The sequence below is a fragment of the Syzygium oleosum genome, unplaced genomic scaffold (assembly GCF_021117445.2).
Source record: "Syzygium oleosum isolate NSW1041296 unplaced genomic scaffold, Sole_v2.1 Sole_v2.11, whole genome shotgun sequence".
Taxonomy (NCBI): Eukaryota; Viridiplantae; Streptophyta; class Magnoliopsida; order Myrtales; family Myrtaceae; genus Syzygium; species Syzygium oleosum.
This window is the reverse complement of record NW_026607495.1, coordinates 10,340,937-10,365,312: the sequence shown is the minus strand read 5'-3', so window position 1 is coordinate 10,365,312 and position 24,376 is coordinate 10,340,937. Positions and strand designations below refer to the sequence as shown.

At 39.8% G+C, this 24,376-nt stretch overlaps 2 protein-coding genes and 1 pseudogene across 2 annotated transcripts; all 3 read left to right on the top strand.

Moving 5' to 3' along the window:
* The first annotated feature begins 1,376 nt into the window (after positions 1–1,376).
* Positions 1,377–2,204, top strand: LOC115668347 (putative disease resistance protein RGA3). Its single transcript, XM_030589811.1, has one exon. It carries the CDS (start codon positions 1,377–1,379, stop codon positions 2,202–2,204), a length of 828 nt encoding a protein of 275 aa, XP_030445671.1.
* An 830-nt stretch (positions 2,205–3,034) lies between these two features.
* On the top strand, positions 3,035–4,722 carry LOC130139239 (uncharacterized). Its single transcript, XM_056315776.1, has 3 exons — positions 3,035–3,564; positions 3,722–4,250; positions 4,321–4,722. Exons 1-3 carry the CDS (start codon positions 3,035–3,037, stop codon positions 4,720–4,722), a joined length of 1,461 nt encoding a protein of 486 aa, XP_056171751.1.
* Positions 4,286–6,561, top strand: LOC115680525 (disease resistance protein RPV1-like; annotated as a pseudogene).
* The last annotated feature ends 17,815 nt before the right edge of the window (positions 6,562–24,376 follow it).

Genomic DNA, 24,376 nt, shown 5'->3' with positions numbered 1-24,376 from the left:
CATGAAAGCTATATAGAATTTTTTTTTAATTTCTGACATAAACACACAATTAATTACCTATTTTTATTCAAATAGTTTAAACGAATCTATACTTCAAAGTTGAAAATTAAATTTCAATCTATTTATCTAGTCTATCTAAACCTTGTGGGTGTTTTTCTGGAAATAAATTTGTAGGTTTCTAAAGTTAAACAAAACTTGCTTTGCGCTTTCTTTTGAGCTTTTCAATTTCAAATTTGAATTGTTAGATGGAGTTGAAAATTTAGCGACACCTTCTTCACTATCAAACTCACATCAGATTATTTTTTATTTTTTTTTTGGTCAAAACAAATTTTCATTTGTTACCAAAATGATACATGATAGAAAATCGCAAAGTCGCAATAACAAAACAAGCCAACAGAGCTCCAAAACAAATCAAAAACCAGCAATCAAGGTATATCATCAAAGCATAGTTGGCAGATATAATCACACACTTGTCCTTCAAAAATAGATCTGTGAATGCATCAAATTATTTCTAAAGAAGGTTTTAAGCATATTTCAAAGTTTTCATCCGTGAATCTACAACCCGTATTGATTACTTCTTCATGGTAGAAGTAGAACAACAAGAAGTTCCTATTTGTGTTCCTCTATGTGCTTTTCTTTTATTTCGATACGGTCCAAATATAAACATGTTTGAAGATTGACTATGCTTCTAACTAATTAACCTTTCCAAAATTTGATCTTGATCACAATCTATTAGATAATTAGATTGAATTTAATTTTCAACTTTGAAATATAGTTTCACTCAAGCTATTTAACAAAAAAACAAATAATTAATTGTATATTCATAAGTCATCATAAAAAGAAATTTCTATCTTCTATGTAGCTTTTTTGATAAAAATAAAAAATAAGGATAAGTGCATGAGGAGTCTTTATATCAAGTCTTAAAGGGTTTTGAAAACTACAATGAAGTACTACAGCTCGTCAAATTAGTATATTCAAGTCTCTCCATTAGCTCGGTCTATTTAGCTAATGGAAAAAATTCAAGTGACCTTTTGTAGTACTTTCCTAATCAAAACTCGAGTAGAAATAGCCCCGTCCAAAAAATAATTTTTGGAAAATGCTTATGTGACTGTCTTGAATTTATCAAAAAGATAAATAATAAATAATTAGAAATTATTGTGGAGTTCACTCCTCTAAAAATTTGTGACTCATAATATGCTGTTATTCTAACAATAGCTCAAAAAATATTTTGCTTATAAAGCCCTTAATTTTTAATCTCTCCATAGTTACGTGAGGGTGTATTCGTCTTTTCATATTGATTGACCGTGTAAGAAATGCGAGGAGCCCCGACAAGACTAAGCATACCGAGGAGCAGGATCCTTCTTCACCGAACAGCAATGGCGGAGGCAATCGTCTGGAGGATAGCTAAAATTCTGGATGATTTCGCCGAGGAAGGAAAATCATGGGGTATTGTCGGCGAATTCCACAAGCTCAAGGAAACCGTTTCTACTCTCCAAAAGGTAGTGCGCAATGCGGAAAAGCGGAGCCTCGAGAGCCGCGGAATCAAAGCATGGCTTGACGATCTCGGAGATGCTTTGCATGGTGCAGAGGACTTGCTCGGAGAATGGAACGTTGAATTTTTGCGGCGAGAATTGCGGGGCAAAGATGAGAAGTTGAAGCAGGTAAATACCCTCTTTTCACCTTCAAACGAACTTGCTCCAGAGCTGAAGAGCATTAGGAAGAGAATAGAAGCCATCGCTGCTAGAGTGAGGTTTTTTAACTTGCTAGAGTACGCGAAGGATGTGGAAGTAGGGAGAGGATGGAGGGAGAGAGAGCAGTCAGACCCCTTTGTGTACGAGGAGGAGTTTATAGGGAGAAATGGTGCTAAAAGAGCAATTTCGAAGTTCTTGTTAGACTCCAAAACTGAAGAAAAAATCTCTGTCCTTTCAATGTGGGGTATGGGTGGGATTGGAAAGACTTCTCTAGCTCGATGTCTATACAAGGATGACATGGTCAACAACCATTTTGATTTAAGGATATGGGTCTGTGTGGGTGACTTATCTGATTTCAAAATGGTATTGCGAAAAATTATAGAAAGTGCAGCAACAGAAAGAGCAGATGACGTTGAGTTGGAGCAATTGCAAAATCAACTTATGGAACACATTCGTGGGAAAAAGTGTCTCCTAGTTATGGACGATGTATGGTTACAGTTTCCTCAACACTAGGGGAGCTTGAAAAGTTTATTGATGGGAGTTGCTGAAGGAAGCAAGATTTTGATAACTGCACGCGATCAGTCAGTTGCGCATTTCATGCGCATAACCTCTTATTTTCTCGAGACCCTTTCAGAAAGCTCGTCTTTAGATTTGTTGATGAGAATGGCTTGTGAGGAAGAAGAAGAGACTAAAGATTCAAAGAAGTTAACTATTGCGAGGCGGATAGCCAAAAGATGTCGTGGAATCCCTTTGGCGATACGAATAATTGGAAGAATATTATACTTCAAGAAAACTGAAGCTGAGTGGTTACATTTTGAGCATGAGATCCCAGAAATTTCTTCAGAGTCGAGTTATTATGGCTTAACCTCACATCTTAAGCTTAGTTATCATCATCTCCCATCCCATCTAAAACAGTGCTTTGCCTTCTGTTCATTGTTTCCCAGAGATTGTTTGATTGATTAACTAATGTTGACGAGTCTCTGGATGGCAGAAGGATTTATCTGGCCCATAGACAACGTAGATCGGGATATGGAAGACATTGCTCATGACTATTTCTACTTAGGAGGAATTTCTTTCAAGACTGCACTAAAGACGGAGTTGGAAATGTGACGTCTTGTAAGATGCACGATTTAATGAATGCGCTAGCCTGCATGGTTGCTAAACCGGAGTACTCTCGAGGAATTTGTTGGCCATGATCGTCAATTGGTGAAAGAACCCGTCATGTGTCGTGGTATTCAACTTTAGATTTATCACGGGGACTTCCAACTACTGTATTCGGAGCAGAACATCTGAGGACATTCATCAAAATGGATCAAACAAAAAGCTCGAGGTGTCAAGCTCAAATGGGTGAAAAAACTCTTTGCGAACTTATTTCTATATTCAAGTTCTTGCGCACCTTGAATTGCTATGATAGTGGTATTGAGAAGTTACCAAGTTCCATTTGTGAGTTGAAGCACTTGACATTTCTAGATCTCTCTAAAAATGAAGGAATCATAAGGCTTCCTGATTCTGTGACAAGATTGCAAAACTTGCAAGTACTTAAACTCAACATGTGTTGCAAGCTAATAGAGTTGCCAAGGGATATAAGAAAATTGGTCAACCTCAGGCAACTGGAGATTAGCAACTGTAATGCCCTATCTCATATGCCACATGGGTTGGGCCAGTTGACTCTTTTGCGCACTTTAACAGATTTCCTTTTGCCTGGGGATGATTATTGTCCAAAGAATTATGGTGGGCTGGGGGAGTTGAACAGGTTAAGCCATTTGAGAGGATGTCTGAATATCGAAGTTAAGGGAGAAAAAGAAGATGCAGTAGCAGAATCAAATGCTGCGAACTTGAAGGAAAAGGATTCCTTAGTTTCACTAGTATTAGTGTTTGCCGGGAAAGGAAGTGATGAAGTTCTACTCAAAGAGCTGCAGCCAAGCTTAAATCTTCGAAGCTTCAAAATAAGAGGCTATGGGGCGCAAGGTTTCCAAGCTGGATGTCTCACATGCCTAAGTTAGTTGAGCTACGGTTGTTTCATTGTGCAGGATGCAAAGTCTCCCACCACTTGGTGAGCTTACGAGCCTCAAGCGTTTGGAAATTGGTGAGCTACCTATAGTGGAGTACACAGAAAGTGATCTTCATGCCCTCTCGTCACTTCCTAATCTCTCTGCACTAAGGATATGGGAGTGTCCTAAGATGGAATGGATTCCACCCCTTCTACATATCAAGGAGTTGAAACTTCCTAGTTTTCCTTTGGAGTCGTTGCAAACCTCAGTTGCCACTATTGAACATGTAATTGGTATGGATGATCAAGTGAAGGATGTACTCAAGTTATTGGAAATAGATGATGATGAGGTTGGAGTGCGCATTGTTGGAATCCATGGAACTAATGGAATCGGCAAGACAACTATTGGAAAGGCCGTATACGACCGACTCTCCTCTTATTTTAATAGTTGTAGCTTTCTCACAGAGATTGGAGAAACAACACAAAATGTTGGTGGTATTCAGTTTGTGCAAACTAAGTTGATTTATGATATTCTTGAGCGAGATGGGGATGTTCTTCTTTCAAAAGAGGTATCAAGTTTTTGTGGACGTAACTCGCAATCGAAAAGTTCTTATTGTCATAGATGATGTGGAAGGACAGTCTCATCTAGATGATCTTGTAAGAGACCTGCTTAACTGGTTTGGTTCTGGAAGTCGGATACTTGTTACTTCAGAAAATAGTGGAATTCTCCACACATATGTTTCTCAAGGCCTGGCCCGTATTTATGAATTGAATTATATGGATAGCAATCGAGCTCTTGAACTTTTCCACAAGCATGCTTTAGGATCACACGGTTTAATACCTGGCTATCCTGAAATTGGGAAGCGGATTGTCAAAGCTATGGGACGTGTTCCATTTATTGAAGTTATCGGTTCACTTCTGCGTGGTAAAACAATAGAAGATTGGAAGAAGATAGAGGACTTGATAAAACCATGGAAGGAGAACTCTCAAGAGATTTTGAAGGATTGTGGGGAGATTTTGAAAATCTGTTATAAAGCATAGATGAAAAGCAGAAACAAATATTTTGGGACATAGTATGGTTTGCCAATGGCGTTGATAGCCGAATTGCATCATACATGTGGCCTGATCAAGATCTTTTGCCTTCTCACCTTGTTTTGATGCCCCTAGCGAAAATTGGAGGAGACAACCTGCTGTGGATGCATAAACTGTTAAAGCGTTTCAGCAGAACTATAGATCAAGACGAGCATAAATATCCTGGAAGGCGCAGTAGACTATACATGCATGATACAGACCTGAAAGTAATCAACAGGAAAGAGGTAACGACTTTTGGTTCATTGGTATACTTTCTTCCGTAAAATGAAAGCCTTGACGGATGCACAGAAAAGAAAGCACTCTCGTCCTTATCACTTTGCAAAATTGTCCCATCGTAAATTATAGCTTAAGATTGATTTGTTACTCTTGGCAAATGTAGGAAATGGAAGAGGTCGCAGCCCTCTGCTTTGACTTCAAGAATTGTTGTCCCCTTTCATTTGCAGAAACAAATTTCAAAAGCATGCCTAATATAAGGTTCTTGAAATTGGATCATGCAAGTATGACTGGAAATTTTGCAAATGTATTTCCAAAGTTAAGGTGGCTTCGTTGGCAAGGGTGCCCAAGGGATTTCAAAGCAACAGAATTTAATCTGACTGAATTGGTCATTCTTTATCTTTCATGGAGCAAAGTCACCGAAGACTGGCGAGGTTGGAGGAAAATCAAGGTGGTTTCCTATTTACGGCTCTAATGAATTTATTTTGTTAATTATCTGGCGATTGAACTTATGATGTTCTCTCTCCTGTTTTACAGATGGAACAGTTGAAAGTCTTAAATCTCACCGGTTGCACCGACTTACTGATAAGTCCTACATTTTCAAGCTTCCCAAATTTGGAGATAGTTACTCTAGAGTGATGCTCTCAATTGGTGCATTTAGATCCTTCAGTCGGGAGTCTCAAAAAATTGCTTTGCCTGAATTTGAAGTCCTGCACTGAACTTAACATGTTGCCTGCTGAACTGGGTCGCTTGGAAGCTTTGAAAGAGCTCCTTATTGATGAGACTTCTGTGCAAGAAATTCCCTTGGAAGGTGATTCAAAGAAACTCGAAACTCTTTGTGCCTCCAATTGCTTCTCATTTGAACACCTGACAGCACTTTCAACTCAGTAGATAATTCGAAGATTACCAAACTCCCTGATGGAATTGGAGAGCTGGTTAAACTCCGACGCTTGTCATTGAGGAATTGTCGTTGGAAACGAGAACTTCCAGAGTCCCTTGGCCAATTAGGAAACTCTTTATAGGAGCTGGATATGTCAGTAACAGGCATTTCAAAATTGCCAAACTCCTTTGGAAATTTGCGGAGTTTGAGAGTGTTAAAGACGGACTATTGCTTCATAAGAGAATTTCCTAGTTTTATTGGGCGGCTACATAGCCTCGAAGAACATGCCTCCTCGTGTAGGAGTTTAAAAGGGGAGATTCCCAGAGACATTGGGAATCTAATTCATCTGAGAATTATGAGGCTGCAATATTCTGGTATTTGCAGCCTGCCTTCTGAAATCAAGCATCTTTCCAAGCTGGAGACACTTGACCTACTTCACTGCGACATGCTTCATGAGTTGCCAGCACTTCCCTCTGGTTTGGTTAATGTGCGTTTGAATCCAAAACTGAAGGAAAAGATGTCTAATCTTTAGAATATTTCTATGTTTCGAAGAGTTGGTGCTGGGTGTTTAAGATCACGTCCACTACACATTAGTGGGACATTGCTTCATCATTGTGTAACTTGGATGACAAGGTCATTGAAACCAGTCTTTGTTCTATTGGCCTTGGCTATGCCCAATAAGGCGTTTTATTCTCGATTCAGATATAGTTTTTGTTTCCGCTGCTATTTCCTTGGTTAATACCATGAAAAATCCCAAACCGGTACACTTATGACAAATTTACTCCAAATTAATATTTTGACCACCAAAAACCCCAAATCTGTACACTTGTAATAATTTTATCCTTTGTTAGTTTCCGTTAAATTTTACTGTCGAATTTATGAGTTGGATGACACGTGGCAATTGATGGGTGTACCGGTTTGGGATTTTTGGTGATCAAATAATTAGTTTTGGGTAAATTTTCACAGATGTACTAGTTTTAAGGTTTTTCATGTCAAAAAATTAGTTCGGGGTAAATTTGTCATAGGTGTCTGGAGTTTGGGGTTTTTCGTGGTTAATATCACGAAAAATCCCAAACTAAGACACTTGTGACAATTTTATTCGAACTAATTTTTGACCATCAAAAACCCCAACCGATACATTTATGACAAATTTACCTCAAACTAATTTTTTGACCACGAAAAATCTCAAATTTGTACACTTGTGACAATTTTACCCCGAACTAATTTTTTGACCACCAAAAACTCCAAACTGGTACACCTGTGACAATTTTACCCCAAACTAATTTTTTAACTACCAAAAACCCTAAACTGGTACACTTGTGACAAATTTACCTTCCGTTAAATTGGATTAATATCACTAAAAATAAAAAATTTGTAAATTTGTGACAAACAGAGGAGTAAAATCCCAAACTGGTACACTCGTCAATTACTACGTGTTATCAAACTCAGCAATTTAACAATAAAATTTAACGAAAACTAACAGATAGTAAATTTGTCACAGATATACTAGTTTGGGGTTTCTAGTGGTTAAAAAATTAGTTCGGGATAAAATTGTCACAGGTATACTGACTTATGATTTTTGTGGTCAAAAAATTAGTTCGAGGTAAAATTGTCATAGGTGTACCGGGTTTGGAGTTTTTCGTGATCAAAAAAATTAGTTTTTGGTAAATTTGTCACAGATGTACCAGTTTGGGGTTTTCGTGGTATTAACCCTAACCCTATTTCCTTCCAAAGTATCCGAGCTTCCTCTGATATTGCATGCTCGCGTTTTTTTTTTGGGGGGCCCAAAATATTGCGTGTTGTTTGACACTAGCTAATTGTTGATAATTTAAAAGACAACGAATTGCTCACATTTTGACGTTGCCTGGGCTAGGGGTGAGCTTGAGCTATGGAACCGTAACCTACCTTATCGGGACTAGTTGTCGCTTTTGGAACCTAGAATAAACGGCAAAAGTGTCAAAAAAGTCCTAAACCTTTTGCATTTGTGCCAATTTAGTCATAAACCTTTTTTTGTGTCAATTCAGTCCTAAACCTTTTGCATTTGTGCCAATTTAGTCCTAAATCTTTTTTTGGTGCCAATTCAGTCCTAAACCTTTTGTATTTGTGCCAATTTAGTCATAAACCTTTTGCATTGATGCCAATTGAGTCCTAATCCTTTTTTTTAGTGCCAATTGAGTCATAAACCTTTTGCATTTGTGCCGATTCAGTCCTAAACCTTTTGCATTTGTGCCGATTCAGTCCTAAACCTTTTTGAGCTAAATTAACCAGAAGGACTGAATTGGCACCCATACAAAAGGTTTAGGACAGAATTAGCACAAATACAAAAGGTTTAGGACTCAATCGGCACAAAAAAAAAAGGTTTATGACTCAATTGACACCAATGCAAAAGGTTTAGGACTGAATTGGCACCAATACACAAGGTTTAGGACTGAATTGGCATCAAAAAAAGGTTTAGGACTGAATTGGCACCAATACAAAAAGTTTAGAACTAAATTGGCACAAAAAAAAAAGATTTAGGACTGAATTGGCACCAATGTAAAAGGTTTAGGACTAAATTGGCACCAATGCAAAAGGTTTAGGACTTTTTTGACACTTTTCCTAGAATAAACTATACCGTCGAGGCTGGTTTCTAGTTTTTGGAGCATGAAATCTAACTTGTACACTCCGGAACCGGCCAATTTTTTATTTTTTTATTCCTTTTTTTGTTTCATGTTTCATCAAGTAAAATGAAAGTTAAAGCAAGCAACAACAAAAATTCCTGTCCGTCGATTTTGATCATACCTTTTTAGTAAATTCCAGTGCAGTTTTGTCCACGAATTTTGGCTGGAGCACTCTTAAAATATCATATTTAAATGAGCTAGTTCTTCAATTTCGGAACTCTAAGTAAATTTTTTTAGGTCGGAGGACTCTATGTAGTTAGAAAGTTCACATTCTTACACTCCGGACAATCATAGAACCTATGCTTAGTTTTTTGAGCTTGTTTTTACGATTTTCCACACTAAGCAACTTTCACCCATGAAAAATGAGGAACCCTGAATGCATTTTCTGTCGTTATCTCAGCTTCAGCGGTATTTAAGTCCACTCACAAAATATTTTGATCTAAATTTTGTTATCATCAAATCAATCAGACATGTTTTCCCAGTCTCCTTTTTTTTACGGAGACAAATCCCACACCTCTCCAAACCTGCAGGAGTTATACGTACGCATGATTTCATTTTTGCACAATCAATGCAATGTAGAATTAGGGGTGAGCATCGGTCCAAGGTCAATCCTAGACTGACCCTGGACCGGTCTAACTCGGCCGGTCCTGGTCCGGTTCCCAGGGGATTGGGTCGGTTTTTGGTCCTAAGACCCCTGGACCCTGTAATGTGCGGGTTAGTCCTCGATACTGGAAGTTTAGGGTTTGTCCAATCCGTGTGTTATATATTATATATTATATATGCTTTTGTCTACTCTAACCCCTAGCGCCTCTTCTCTTCTTTCTTATATAGTTCAGTATGCCGTGTAAATTAGAAAGTAGAAAGAAACTCAGCCGTAATTCGATAAAAAAAAAAATAGAAACCTCTTTCCTCGCCTTGCTTTGTTCGCTCGCCTCGACCTCTCCCCTCACTTGCCTCACTGTATGCCTCTATTTGCTTGCCTCGCCGCTTGCCTCTTTTTGCTTGCCTCACTCGCCTTGCCACTCGCCTTTGGCCTCTCCTCACTCGCCTCACGAGCACAGCTCAGCTGGGCAAACATACTTTATTAAGTATTAATTATATGTGTTGTTTGTTTTGTTTTCAGGTATTCGGAAGCTGAAGCAATCATTTAAAAATGAACAAAATATGAAGTTGTTTAATTCATGATTTATATTACATAATTTGAACTTCTTATGGTTTAATTGTATTTCACGTGTTCATTTTAATGGTTTGTTGTTTTTAGCAAGTGTAAAATTTATGTTTTTACTTTATCTTATATTTATGTTTGATATGTACTGGAGTTCATAGTTTGGATGCTCAATATTGCATTGTTGATAGTTATGTAATTTGAAGTAGTATGTTTGTCCTTTTAATGAATACAAAATGAACAAAAAAATAATCGATGGGTCCTGGGTTGACCCTAGAACCGAACCGAGCCCATTGGGTCGGTCCAGTCCTCGGTCTAAGCTCAACAGGGTCGGTCCTTGGTCCTAAAAATTGGGGATCGATACTGTGCGGGTTGGTCCTTGGGTCCGGTGTTGGACCAAATCAATCCAGACCATGCTCACCCCAGCAGCACTAGAATTGGCAAGACCCATGCATTCATCTACTATTATAGTTTTAGAAAAATATCTTTGAAACTGACATGCATAGATATGTGCTTCCCCCCCCCCCCCCCCCCCGTTTAAGTATTGGAGCGTTTAGGGTCGATATTCTAGTTCACGGATAGGTTTCTAGGTTCTTCGATTCTCGGCCCGATCCAGTTCGATTCCAACATGAGAACTGGAAGCTGAACCGCACCGAACAGGTTCTAAAAATTTGGAACCAGGAGCCGTGCCAATTCCCAAGGCCGGTTCGGTCCGCTTCGTGATTCTACCTTGGACCATGCTCAACCCTAGCCGAGGCGGTGATTCATTTCCCTTAGGTGCCTGCCGTCTCCCTCACAAGTTTTTGTCAAGATAATTTAGTTGTAATAATAAATTAATAATGAAAATCTAAAGCAATGGTTGGCGATGATAGCATGTAAACGGCGAGAAGGACTTGAGCAATTGGGGTTTTATATCCCTTTATTTTATGGAAAAAAGCACAAAAATTCCAAATTATGCCCAGTGCCCACGGTAATATATTTACCCATAATTTTTTTGTGATGTCAAAAATCATAAATTATGATCACTGTGACATAAAAAACCTTAAACGTGTATCTATGTGATACATTTAACTTCCGTCAGAATATTTTTCAGCCAAAACAACGTTATTTTTATTTCACTTAGGGTGCGTTTGTTTTGGTGAAAGTATTTTCCGGGAAAGTGTTTTTTGGACTTTCATCCGTTTGGTTGTTCGAAAATGATTTGGTTAACCGAAAACACTTTCTGATCAAGGAAAACATTCATGTATAAATTAGAAAAGTGAATTTCCTAATTTAAGAAGGTGAAAACACTTTCCAGAATTGATTATCTTAAATTTGTTAACATTTTATTTTTCTTTTCTTTTTTCTTTTTTTTCCTTTTCTTTCTTTTCTTTTCTTTTTTTTTCTTTTTTCTTTTTCCTTCTTCCTCCCTCCCGCTGTCGTCGGCGATCGGCCACAGACGCGGGTCGGCCTCGCAGGCTCGGCCGAGGCCGGCGAGCTGCGAACTCGTCAGCCTGAGCTCTGTCGAGGCCGGCGAGCTGAGCTCGGGCTCGATGGAGGACGGCAAGCTGCGAGCTAATCAACCCAAGCTCCGTTGAAGACGGTGAGCTCGCGGCTCGCCAGATCCAGGTGAGCCCAAGCTCGGGCGAGGTCGGCAAGCTTGAGCTTGCCTATGGCCGTCGCCGGGCGATCCTTGAGCTCGCCTGTGGCCATCGCCGGGCAAGCCTCCAACTTGCCTATGGCCGTCGCCGGTCGGTAGCGGTGGAGGAAGAGAGAAAAAAAAAAGGAAAGAAAGAAAAAACGAAAAAGAAAAGAGAAAAAAATAATTAAAAATTCGATTTTTTAAAAAGAAAAGAAAAATAAAAATAATTAAAAATTAGATTTTTAAAAAAAAAGAAAAGAAAAAGAAAAATAACATAAAATTCGAATTTTTTTAAAATAAAAAATTCAAATTTTTTTTGTCCGAAATAAAGTCATGAGATTAAAATCATTTTCCAAATAATATCCAAAACCCAAAAAACGTTTTCGATCATATATTACTGAGCAAAGGAAAACTAACCATTTTCCTAGAAAATGATTTCCTGGAAAACATTTTCCAAAAACTTTACGTTTTCCATAAAAAAAAAAACGCACCCTTAAGCCATGTTGGCGTCATATCAACACTATTTTCTTTCATGTATCCATGTAGGTAGATTTTTAATGGTTATCGTTGATAGAATTTTGACGGAGAGTAAATGTGTTATACAGGTACAAGTTTGGGAATTTTTATGTCACACAAAAAACAATTTAAGATACATGTGTCACAGTAAACATAATTTAGGATTTTTGGTGACTTTTTCCCTTATTTTATACTAGCTACTTAGCCTGAGCAAAGCTCGGGCATGTCGATTGTGGTGCAGGAAAAAAATATGAGATTTGTATTTCTTTTAATTTTGTGGAAGAATATTATGAAGGTCAAAGATTAATGTGGTAGACATGTACACTATAATGTTGAAGTTTCCTTTATGAAATGGGCAAAAGCCACCAAAAACCCCAAATTATATCCACTGTGACACATTTATCCTAGACTTTTTTCTGTGATGCTAAAAATCCCAAGCTTGTACATGTATGACACATTCACCCTTCATTAAGGTTCTTCATTTAGGGTGGACAGTAGTTGAACAGGAACTATTTTCTGGTTTTGCTGTATTTCAACACAATCAACGAAAATAATTAACAGAAATCCTTAGCAAAAACACAGTGAATAAGTATAAGGACTAAGCGTAACATATTTGAAATGAACAGGCCATACGAAATTTGGCCAAATCCCAACGATAATGCTTCACTTTTTAAATGTTTCGACGCTGAGGTCAGTAAAGGCCTAGACTCTCTCAAGATATTCTATTACCAATTGCTAAGGAGTCGCACATCTTTGCCCGTCAACGTCGTCATATCAGAAAGCAACGTTTTCGGGATTTCAGTGTCAGGGATTTGGTGGCAAATTGCCTACAACTAAAAATTTTCATATACAAGTCTAAGGTAGAAAATTTTGGAACCAAACTTGGATTGAGACGCTTGTGTCGGCTTGCAAGAATATCCATTGGAATATCTTGAGAGGATTGAGACGCGCGTGCTGGCTTCCTTGTCCCAATATTTAATTGTTTCTCAGCCTGCTCAGATTCGTAAGAATGCGTCATCTGTGACGGAGCTTTTGTTTTTTGAGTTAATACCACGAAAAACGTTAAATTAGTATATTTATGATAAAATTATCCCGAATTAATTTTTTTATCATAAAAAATCTAAACTTGTATACCTGTGATAAATTTATCTCAAACTAATTTTTTTACCATCAAAAATCCTAAACTGATACACTTGTAACAAATTTACCCTCAGTTAAATTGGATTAAAACCACAAAAAATCACAAATTGGTAAACATGTGATAAACGGAGGGGTAAAACCCCAAACTGGTATACCCGTCAACTATTAAGAATCATCTAACTCAGCAATTTAAAGATAAAATTTAACGGAAACTAACGGAGGGTAAATTTGTCACGAGTGTACCAATTTGGGGTTTTTTGTGTTCAAAAAATAGTTTTTGATAAATTTATCACATAAGTACCAGTTTGAGATTTTCGTGATATTAACTCTTGTTTTTTACTCCATATCTTTGGAACTTCTTGTACAACATAGCATGTTCTTTTTTTGTTTGTGGTGGGGATTTTTATCAATGCTACAGCATTTTTCCATAATTCTTGTGGAGATCCAATTAAAATAAGATACACGGAATCATTTTCGAAACCAGCGAGTTCGGATAAAATACGACTCCTTTAGAACGAGGAAAGGCTGGAACAAAGCCGTTTTAGTACAACAACATAATTTAACATCGTAACAATTTTGGGATTTTTTAAAATTATCATGCCAATAAAAAATGAAAAGTCATTTAAGTATTGTTGATGCCAAAAAATATCCAAGTACTCAATCGACGACTTGGTTGGCAACGACCGGGTAAAAAGCAACAGAGGTAAAAAATTTGCTAAGTGTTGAGAGCTTCTAGTCAACGAATCTAGTTAGTCGACAAGGGAATACAGTTCCAATCGACATAAATTGTTAATGCAGCGTCCAAGTCTTGAAGCAAAACATCGAAAATGAAGATCCAATTAATTGATAAAAGAGCCACGCTTGAAGTAACGATCGACAACACCAGTTAGTCTCAAAAACCCTAGCCGCTTTCTCTTCTCACCCACCTCTCTCTTGTTCCTTTTTTCTCTTCCACTCTAAGCTCCATCAACTGAGAATTCTCAGTCGAGGAACGCTCTATCTTCTTAATTCGAATTGAGATTTTCTCTCCCGATTTGATACGGGAGTATTTTATTGTTTTTATCTAGTTTTCTTGTTTTTTTTCTTTGTTTGCTCCTTATGCTTTTTTTTGCTCGCTGGGTGTATCTTCCACTTCCATCGTTGGGAATCAACCCGCTGCTTCAGATCCTTGAAACCAAAAAGTCCGACAGGATCAAGAAGGAATACGATCAGTTCATATGGCACTAGAAGCGATTATTATACAACTTCTCCGAGTTTTGGAAGCTCTCATCTCCCGATTTAGATCTAGACCTGGAATCATTTCTCTCCTGATCTAGATTTAGATCTGGGAGTTCCTTAGAAGCGTTTTTGTACTCGTTCAATCTCTCCCGATCGATCTAGATCTAGATTTGGGAGCCTGTTCAACCTGTTTTTGATGTCTTCATATGGTGATGGTAGTGAGGATGCTGAACCTAAGCGTGCACTGTCCACTGGGCAAGCCATAGCTATTGGAGAATGAGATTATGGTGTATGCTCATCACTTATGATGATGTGAGATTCGGTGATCAATCGCCGTTTGTTCTACTTTGATGCTAAGATATATATGTTTTTGTGGGATGAGAGTGTGTTTATCACAACAATTTGTGCTTTATTGTTCTACTTTACCGCGTTGTTTTGAAACTCTCATGTCTCATCTTGAGATCTTGAGATATAAATGAAATATTTACTTTCGAGAAAAAAAAATAACCGTCGACGGAGTGGAAATGAAATAACTGCCAAAGTAATTGAGCCAACGATTTCTGGTGTAACCATAAGAGCTATCTATAGAAGTAGATCTAATGCAATTGTCGAATAGTGGAGTCGAAGAGTCTGAAAGCAATTGACAATGGCAGTCGTCAAGAAGTAGAGAAGATATAACGATCAAGTAGTGGAGTCAATTTCTGAGTAACCGTTTGTAGACAAGACTTATGGGATTATAAGAGCCATGTAAAATGCTTTTGATTTCTTTGAAACCATTGTTAACCGTCGATAGTAGTATAAATACTTGAATTATAGTCTGTAGAAGGGACCACCAATCAATTAAAGAACAGTAGTTCTCGATTTTACTTCCAGTTATCTTTACATTCCTACATTTTCATATGGCTGGCAATTAATGATCATTCGTAGTCTCAGTATCGTCATTTACATTTCATGTCCAAGAATCGTCAAAAGACCTTTTATGACCTTTGTTGGTTTGTGTCCAACTGATTCGTATTTTGAAGGTCTTTCATCAACCTTTTTGCTAAAACATCTTTTTGGCATATCCAGTAGGACCCTTGTTTGTTGATATGAGGAAGCTTTCATGACAAGAACTAGAAATCAACAAGAGGGAAACAATGCTACTGGCAATAGTAATTCAATATCCCAAACTATAAATGATGTTTCTGCACACTCTGAATCTTTAGCGGCAAGTAGAGCGGCAGAAGAAAATTGACACAGAGGAGGTGATCTTTCAAGGAATCTTACCGAAGAGTAGTTAATGGAAATAGCACCAAATTCTATAATTATATTGACCATGAGGAGGCTACTTGAAGACCAAAAGGTCGAAATGGCTAATTACATCGTGAGCCACATGTCAGATCAAGCTAATGGTTGTCAAAACTGTGAACGATGCCCTGTCCAAGCTAGGATCTTCCAACCAACTCCTACAAGGAAATTCGATCGCACAAGGGTATGTTCCTAGTTCTCCTTTATATAATAATATTGGTCAAACTAGTCAACCCCCTATAAGAATGTTGTTGAGGCCTGAATCGCCAAATCAAAGCCAAAGTAATGGTAGTGTCGGTAGAAATAATCAAATCGATAATAACAATATGGCAAATTAGACTATCCTATAAGGGTGAGCATGGTTTCGGGTTCTACCCTGGAACCTAAGAACCTGACCAGTGAGAACCTATAGATTGCAGGTTCTAAGGTATGCAAGGTAGGTTTCAGGTTCCAAAAATTAGGGAACCTGCTTCGACAGGTAGGTTATAGGTTCTAGGTAAGTGAAACCTGGAACCTAGAATCTGAAACTTGAAACCTAAATAAGTTTTTTGTGTTTTTTCTTGGTCTATATCGTTGCGTGATCCTGTTATGTTTCATGACGTTAGATAATGAGTATATAGTCTGGAACCACTAGTTTGAGCTTTCATTTTATGACTTGTTAATATTTCATGTTTGTGTGTCTAAATATAAGTTGCAGTTAGTTGATCATAACAGTAAACGGTATTCATTAAAGGTGATGATTCACTACAATTGTTCAATTAATAATACAGGTGAAACTTGAGTAGACTTTGAAACCGACCCTGGAACCTTGATAGGGTAGGTTCCAAGTTTCAAAAAATGAGGAACCCATTATCATTGGTGGAACCTTTTACGGAACATGGAACTACTCATCCGTAATATCGATTCACGCAATGACTTCTCATTTTAGTTATATTTATTTGAACCGTAATGTCAGGAAAACTAGTCTTTTGTATTCTCTTTGATGAATGACAAGTTTGTTTAGTATTGTGGCGTTCATTTTCGTTTTGATGAAATAAAAAGAAAAGAAAATGCTAGACCCTAGAACCTACCCTGGAACCTATGACAGGGTAGGTTCTAGGTTCCAACTTCTAACGAGTAGGTTCCAGGTTCCAAAAAATGAGAAACCTGTATCAGAGGGTAGGTTCTAGGTTCCATGTGGAACCTGTAAGGAACCTGGAACCGCTCACCCCTACTGTCCCATAGGTTGGTCAAATGCGAAAGGCTGAAAATGTTAGGCCAACAGTTGTTTTAACAACACCAAAGGTGATCGTCCGTTTTAGGCCTTACGTACCGATTAACATGAATATGGACAATCTGGCAAGAGCAGCATTACTCACTAGGGGGTAGGATGTTCTATAGAATATTGTGGTGAGTGCAGCACAAATTGCTGAAGAAGTTAGACAACAATTGGGGTTAGATAGGGATGTTGCAAGGCCTATGTATATGAAAATTAATCCTAAATGGGCCGACAACAAGCCTTTTCCAAGAGGCTTCAAAATCCATGACTTTGCCATATTTACTAATGAAGATGACCAATCGACCATGGAACATTTTGGTCGATTTGTAGCCTAGTATGGTGAGGCAGGAACTATGAATTTTTAAGACTTAGGTTGTTTCCTCTGTCTTTATCAAAAACTGTCTGTACTTGGTACACCAACATACCACCAAACTTAGTATACAAATGGGCAAAGATGAAAACATAATTCCACTTTCATTTTTATAGATAGATATCGATTTCTGATTTGGCTAGACTTTATCAATGCAACTATGAGTAAGTCGATCAATTTATTGTTTGACTTAAGAATGCCAAAAACATATGGCTCACTTCGCTCTTAGAAAAGAATTTACAAACTTGGTCTTTAATGGGTTAAAATTCAACGTCAAAGAAAGATTTAAAGGTCAAGTCTTTGCCGATTTATTCAATGGGCAACAAGAATGTCAAAACACAAGCAACTACTTAAAGAAAAAGATAAGAAACCATATAGAGAATGCAAATAAAATGTGGCTGTAATTGTTAATTACGAGTCAGGAAGTGATTCTAATTTGGATTAAAACGTGGAAGTGGTCGTGGCAAAAGGAGCGCTCGACAAGCGTTATGTTTGGCTGGCACCAAAGCCTGCTAGGGTAAAAGAAACAACAATTACTAGGGCTAAAGATACCCAAGTTCACTCACTCGATATCAATAAGTTGGACGAAATCTTTAGCTTGCTTATGAAAGATAGCCTTATAGGAGTTGAATACTCATTCGATATCATGTAGTAGCCAGTCGACAAAGTCGCCTGGATTGAGGTTACCTTCAAACTCTAGTGCTTTCACTTTGACTTCATGGTCATTTTACTTGCGCCTTCTTCTCCTCCTCTTCCTAACTCGGTAATCCAAATCACTAGAGTCGCCTCCAGTGCCGTTGGATTCATCACCAAATTTTTGAAGAGGATTTGGATCATCATGGTGTGGACGATTAATAGGAGGTCTCTCTCACTGCTCTCGTCTCAGTGGATTCTCTAAACAGTTGAGGACTCGCTCTATTTGTCTAAGGAGATCCTCTAAGGCACGGTCACACCTTTCGTTGTGTGCTTGCTCTAAAGTCAAGCCTCTTGGAACTTGATCATCCATTTTTGAATAAAAGTATGAGATAGATAACAAAAGGAATAATTCAAAATGAGTTCAACATTGAGCTTTGATACCAAATTGATGCGTGATGGGGATGTGTCTTGAGTGACAATAGGATTTTTGAGAGATAATGATCACCATCAATGCATAAGGGAAACACCACCAGCCAATGATGAAGATCGGAATAGATAAAGTTCACCATCAAGGCCTAAGAAACACCACAAGCCAAGGATAAAGGACTTCAGGGGGGAAGAACAGCAGAAGTGCCAAAAGTTGTGTACGGAGCTCACTTTTGTGCCAAAAGTTCCATTTGGATCACTTAAGTGCCAAATCGGAGGAAAAATGATCACTTTGGTGCCAACGGCGAGAGATTCCGGCCAAATTAATACGTGGCATTTATAATTAAATTTTTAATCTTAGTTGGATTTTTTTTATAAAAAAATTAGTCTACGTGGCATTTCCACGTATATATTTCAATTTTTTAAATACTTTTCTAAATTTTTTTCTTTTTTTTCTTCTTTTATTTTTTTCTTTTCTTTCTTCTCCCTTTGGTTACCGCCGGTGACCGGAGGCCGGCCAACGGCCGCCTGGCCTCGCCCGGACAAGGCCGCCGCCGCCCGCCACAGGCGAGGCCCGGCCGACCTCGCCGAGCGACGGCGGGCAAGCCCCGACGAGGTCGGCCTCGCCTCGCATGTGCGAGGCGAGCCCGGCGAGGGCTCCTCGCCGAGATCCGGCGAGGCCGGGCTGTCGTCCGAGGCCACGGCGGCCCCGCCGGGCGTCGCCTTCCCCGGCGATGTCCGGCGGGGGCCGCCGTGGCCTGGGACGATGGCCAGCCTCGCCGGATCTGGCGAGGAGCCCTCGTCGGGCTCGCCCTCACCCATGCGAGGCGAGGCCGACCTCGCCGGGCTTGCCGCCGCCCGCCACAACGAGGCCGGCCGACCCTCGCTGGGCGACGACGGGCAAGCCCGGCGAGGTCGGCCTCGCCTCGCATGGGCGAGGGCTCCCTCGCCAAATCCGGCGAGGCCGGCCGTCGCCCAGGCCACGGCGGCCCCGCCGGACGTCGCCCGGGGAAGGCGACGCCGGCGGGCCGCCGTGGCCCGGGGCGACGGCCGGCCTCGCCGGATTTGGCGAGGGAGCCCTCGCCCATGCGAGGCGAGGCCGACCTCGCCGGGCTTGCCCGCCGTCGCCCGGGCGAGGGTCGGCCGGGCCTAGCCTGTGGCGGGCGGTGACGGCCTCGTCCGGGCGAGGCCAGGCGGCCGGTGGCCGGCCTCCGGTCACCGGCGGTGACCAAAGGGAGAAGAAAGAAAAGAAAAAAAGAAAAGAAGGAAAAAAGAAAGAAAAGAAAAAAAAAGGAAAAAAGAAAAAAAATTATTTAAAATAAAAAATGCTGACTGTACGTGCTGACTGTATCTCCGGCGAGCCACATCGGCTTCAGAAATTAATAAAAAAATGCCACGTCGGATTTCCGGCCAAACTGACCGGAGTTAGCACTTAAGTGATCGTTTTTCAAAAATTTTGGCACTTAAATAATCCAAATGAAACTTTTGGCACCAAAGTGAGCTCCGTACACAACTTTTGGCACTTCTACTGTTCTTACCCCGGACTTCGGGATAAGACAGGTTCACCATCAAGGCCTAAAAGAAACCAACTAGCCAAGGATAAATGACTTCTTGGTTCACCACCAATGTGAATTTGGCTTAAGAACCGAAATAAGAAATTTGCTCACTAGAGGAACATCTCACGTATTTAAATGCAAGTCCGATCTGCGTACAAATGAGATTACACCTCTATTTATAAAGGAATGCTGCTACACAAAAGAAAGCAATTCTTGGAATGCTAGAAACCAAAATTACTCTTAGAATATTCACATAATTAAGACTTTTGAAACTAACATCATAATAAAGACTCAAAAAAACTAAGAATTAAGACGCTTAATAATTAGGACGAAATGTGGTTAACTAAGATTGGATGCATTGTAACTTAATTTGACCCTCCAAATTTGTCCACTAGTATGGGCAGTCAAATAGCCACCTTAGATCAACAAACAACCATGGAAATCGACAAAATAGCTCCAGTTGTTAGGTAGCCAAATAGGAGCCTCAAAGTCGACGACAAACTTGTAAATAGACATCTTGGTAGTCAATTGGCAATCATGATCAACAACTAGTCCACTGATCGACAACTTCCTTATAGAATCGATATCTTCAATCTTGAACCCAACTAATCAAATTGTAGTTGAATTGGCCTTTACTTGTAGGAATAAGAACCGGGCTAGATCAATCGACGAAATTTGAGTTGTACTTGAGAGTTGTTCTATCGAATTTGATACTCCCGCGTCACCGTATGAGAGTTCTTTTCTTGTAACTTCATTAAAATAAGGGCATCGATTAGTTGGAATTTCATAAGCCTCTACACCCTGAAGAGCCAAAACAAAGATTGCATGGATGTCAAGTAGAGTAATGACAAAGGACCAGATGGAATAAAGAAATAGTTAACTGAAAGGGACCAAAACATGCAAAGGGAACCTATTAGACCGGGATCCAAATCCAAATCAAAACAGGAGAACTCTAGAGCACGGTCAATTTGGACTTGCTGTAAGATATGAATTATGTGGGGTTTCAGTCTTAAGCACCATTAGAAAAAATTGACATAAAAAACAGGGAAGCCCTAAATCGACGCTTCTTTTTTGACCAAACATACTAAAAGATGTTGCTTGTTTAATAGAGTTTTCCTTCTAGCCGACGGGGAAAACATCTTTTAAAAATTGCAGGAACTGGAAGAGACTTGAAATATAGGCCGAGGAGAACCTGATTAGAATCACCATCAAGGGCTTTACGGAAACGCAAGGAAAGCTCACCTTTACCCTCTGAATCTTTGAGCCTGTCGAAGCAAGTGATGTGTGAGTCAGCACAAATGTTGAAGGTTTTTTAGGCTTTGGCAATGGGTGCCATTGGAGTCTACAAAAAGAAATTAATTCGAACTTCAGAAAAATTTTGAAAGCACAGCTTAGAAAATAGGGGTAAGAGAATTTTAAAAGGATGAAAGGTGGAAAGATGAAGATGAAGAGTTGATTCTGTCTGAAGGCGGCACCTTCGGAAAGCGGGCTGAACCACGTGACGTGGCGGCTTTTTAAAGGACATGGCAAAAGATAGAACCGAAGGAATTCTAAAGTTATCTCAAGAAAAGTATAATAAGAAATGTTGGGAAAATCACCAATGTGGTGATTGTTGGGAAAATCCCATGTGTTGTTTTGACGATGACAAATACAATTAAAGGCTACTAATGTGTGTATTGGTTGAATAGTACCAGATGATATATGCACGAGCCGAGATGCAAATGTTTGTCATAAACACCACAAAAACATTCTGATATGACGAGTGGTCTGCCACTGTCAAGATGCTCTGTCGATATCTAAGGTGAACAATATATTGGGTAATTGAAGATGTGTACAAGCTGGAAGGATCCTCAGATAAGGTGAAGATCTGGAAGGACCTTGGTCGAAGGTGAACAAGCCAAGAAGAACAGGGATGCTCGTGATGGCTTTGAGGTATAAAGATCAGGTGAACAGTTGGATAGACCTGATGATAGTGAACAAGCCTAGAACGAGAATGTTTGGTAAAGCTTAGAAGGACCATGAAGATGAACAGTTTGGTAGAGTCAAAATTGCTAATATGCTTGGAAGGATCAGAAAGATCAACATCAATATCGGGTGAGAGCAGCTGCCTTATACAGATGAAGTGGAAAATTGTGATGATCTTTAAGGACTACATGATATCCATGGTATGATCCATTGGGAGAGGATCACAAGATTTCCTTTTACATTTTCTGTAAACAGCACCAACAGACTTAAAGATCAACTGATTGATGATATTTGTATTAATGCTGAGACATCATGTCATTGGTGATATTTGAATAATGAACATGTGAGGATGTTGAGAATTATAGCCGTTGAAGGGTGGAAATGTGCAACAGGAAGATCAGGAAGTCTATCGGGGAATAGAAGCAAGTGTCTATTAGAAATGTTAGGGTAGTCAGCGTCGGGACAGTAGCTACAGAACCTATTTCCGGATAGCCTGCAAATGTTCAGATAAAGGGCTGAATGGGCAGCTCCATCTCTAGACAGCAGCACCAACGGATCTTTAACGGCTAGTTGATCTTCCAAAGCATCTCCAATGGGAAGATTGAAGATGTCTATTTAAGAGAAGACCTTCTAGGCCAAAATGTTAAAGAGCACAATATAGAATTTGAATATTTGCTCTGAGCTGCTTTCCCTATTGATATTGTTATGTTCTCTCGAAAGATCTTCATTATGATAATCTTGTCGTATAGTAATCGTGTGAAAGATCAAGTGTACAAGAGTAAGTGCAGTGGCTGAGTCCTGATAGTGTGATCTATCATTTGTAAAGGATCAGTACTTGCCAATTGTAACTTGTTAAGCAGATTACTAGTGCAATCAAGCCCATATTGCGGTTGTTAGTCTGGAGAGTGGATGTAGGCTTGGGGATAAAGCCGAACCACTATATATCTGCTTGTGAACCATCTATATATTCAGTATTAGCATTACCTGATCTTTAGCATCGCGATTTGTTAAACAGCAGCAAGCACCTGATTTCTACAAACCATATCTACCAATGTTTGAAGTTGAACTTGTTATATTCAGCAAATGTTTTTCATAGTTCTCAAACAATCTATTCACCCCCCTCTAGGTTATATTGTTAGCCCCAACAATAAATAGCTAGATAGATTCGGAGTTCATAATTCAAAGCCTAGAAGTACTCCTTTAGAAAGTCACTTCAAGCTCTCGAAGAAGCAGCCGCCAAAGACAGATGAAGAGCGGGAGTATATAACTAAAGTGCCTTATGCGTCAGCTGTTGATAGTTTGATATGTGTTGTGGTGTGTACCGGACCAGACATACTCATGTCGTGAGTAGATACATGGCTAATCCAGGAATAAAACATTAGGAAGCTGTAAAGTGGCTATTAAGATACTTGAGAGCCACTTCAAGTATCTCACTATGAAAAACGGTGTAACTTTACAAGGCTTTGTTGATGCAAATCTTGGTGGTGACTTGAACAAGAGGAAGAGTACCTCGGGTTATGTTTCTACCTTGGGTGGCACTACAACTAGTTGGATGCCTAGACTTTAAACGTGTGTCTCTCTCTCAACCACTGAAGCAGAGTATGTCGCTATATCTCAAGCTAGCAAGGAGATGATGTCGTTAAAAAAATTTCTGAAGGAAATAAGCAAGGAGCAAGATAGCAGTGTTCTTTTCGGTGATAATTGAAGTGATATTTGTTTTGCAAAGAATCTAGCTTTTCATCCAAGAACAAAGCACATTGAGTTGAAGTATCATCATTTTTGTTAGCTGATAGATGATGGGACATTGTCATCGAAGAAGTTTCTAGGTTCAAAAAATCTAGCAGATATGTTAACAAAGGTTGTCACCACTGAGAAACTGAGGCTGTACATTACTTCAGTTGGCCTCCATGGTTAGTAATGAGGGGGCCGTTGCACTATTGTTGTTTTGAAAATCAACCTTCAAGTGGGAGATTGATGGATTTGTGGAGTGTGATAGACAAAAATAATATTAAAGTTCAAAACTTATACTGCTAATTGCATATATGTAGTTTCCTGGGGTGAAGAACACTAGAAGTGCCAAAACTTATGTACGGTGATCACTTTAGTGCCAAAAGTTTGTTTCGGATCACTTAAGTGCCACTTTTTTGAAAAAACGATCACTTAAGTGCCAACTCCGATTTGGGTCGCCGGAAATCTGACGTGGCCATATTTTATTAATTTCTCAGTCCTACGTGGCACGTCGACGCTGACGAGGACAATATTTAATAATATTTTTAAAGTTTTTTCTTTTTTTTTTGTTTTTTTCCTTTTTTTTTTCTTTTCTTTCTTCTTCTTTTTCGTTTGACCGGTGACCAGACACCAGCCACCGGCCACAGGCCGCCCGGCCTCGCCCGGACGAGGCCGCCGTCGCCCGCCACGGGCGAGGAGAGCCGGCCCTCGCCTCGCCAGATCCGGCGAGCGAGGCCACCATGGCTGGACGAGGGCCGGCCCGCCAGATCTGGTGAGGCCGACCTCGCCTCGCCCGGGCAAGGGCCGGCCCGGCGAGGCGAGGCAAGCCCTCGCGGATCCGGCGAGGCGAGGCCGGCCCTCGCCCGGCCACGGCGGCCTCGCCGGGGTCGCCCGGGAAGGCGACCCCGGCGAGGCCGCCGTGGACTAGGCGAGGGCCGGCCCCGCGGGATCTGGCGAGGGCGGC

What these genes read in the sequence shown, in the direction of transcription:
- LOC130139239 (XM_056315776.1), top strand. Translation starts at nt 3,035, where the DNA reads ATGGGTGAAAAAACTCTTTGCGAACTTATTTCTATATTCAAGTTCTTG. An exon ending in TTAGTTTCACTAGTATTAGT is followed by an intron (nt 3,565 to 3,721) that starts GTTTGCCGGGAA and finishes TTCATTGTGCAG; the next exon opens with GATGCAAAGTCTCCCACCAC. An exon ending in ATGTTCTTCTTTCAAAAGAG is followed by an intron (nt 4,251 to 4,320) that starts GTATCAAGTTTT and finishes GTGGAAGGACAG; the next exon opens with TCTCATCTAGATGATCTTGT.
- LOC115668347 (XM_030589811.1), top strand. Translation starts at nt 1,377, where the DNA reads ATGGCGGAGGCAATCGTCTGGAGGATAGCTAAAATTCTGGATGATTTC.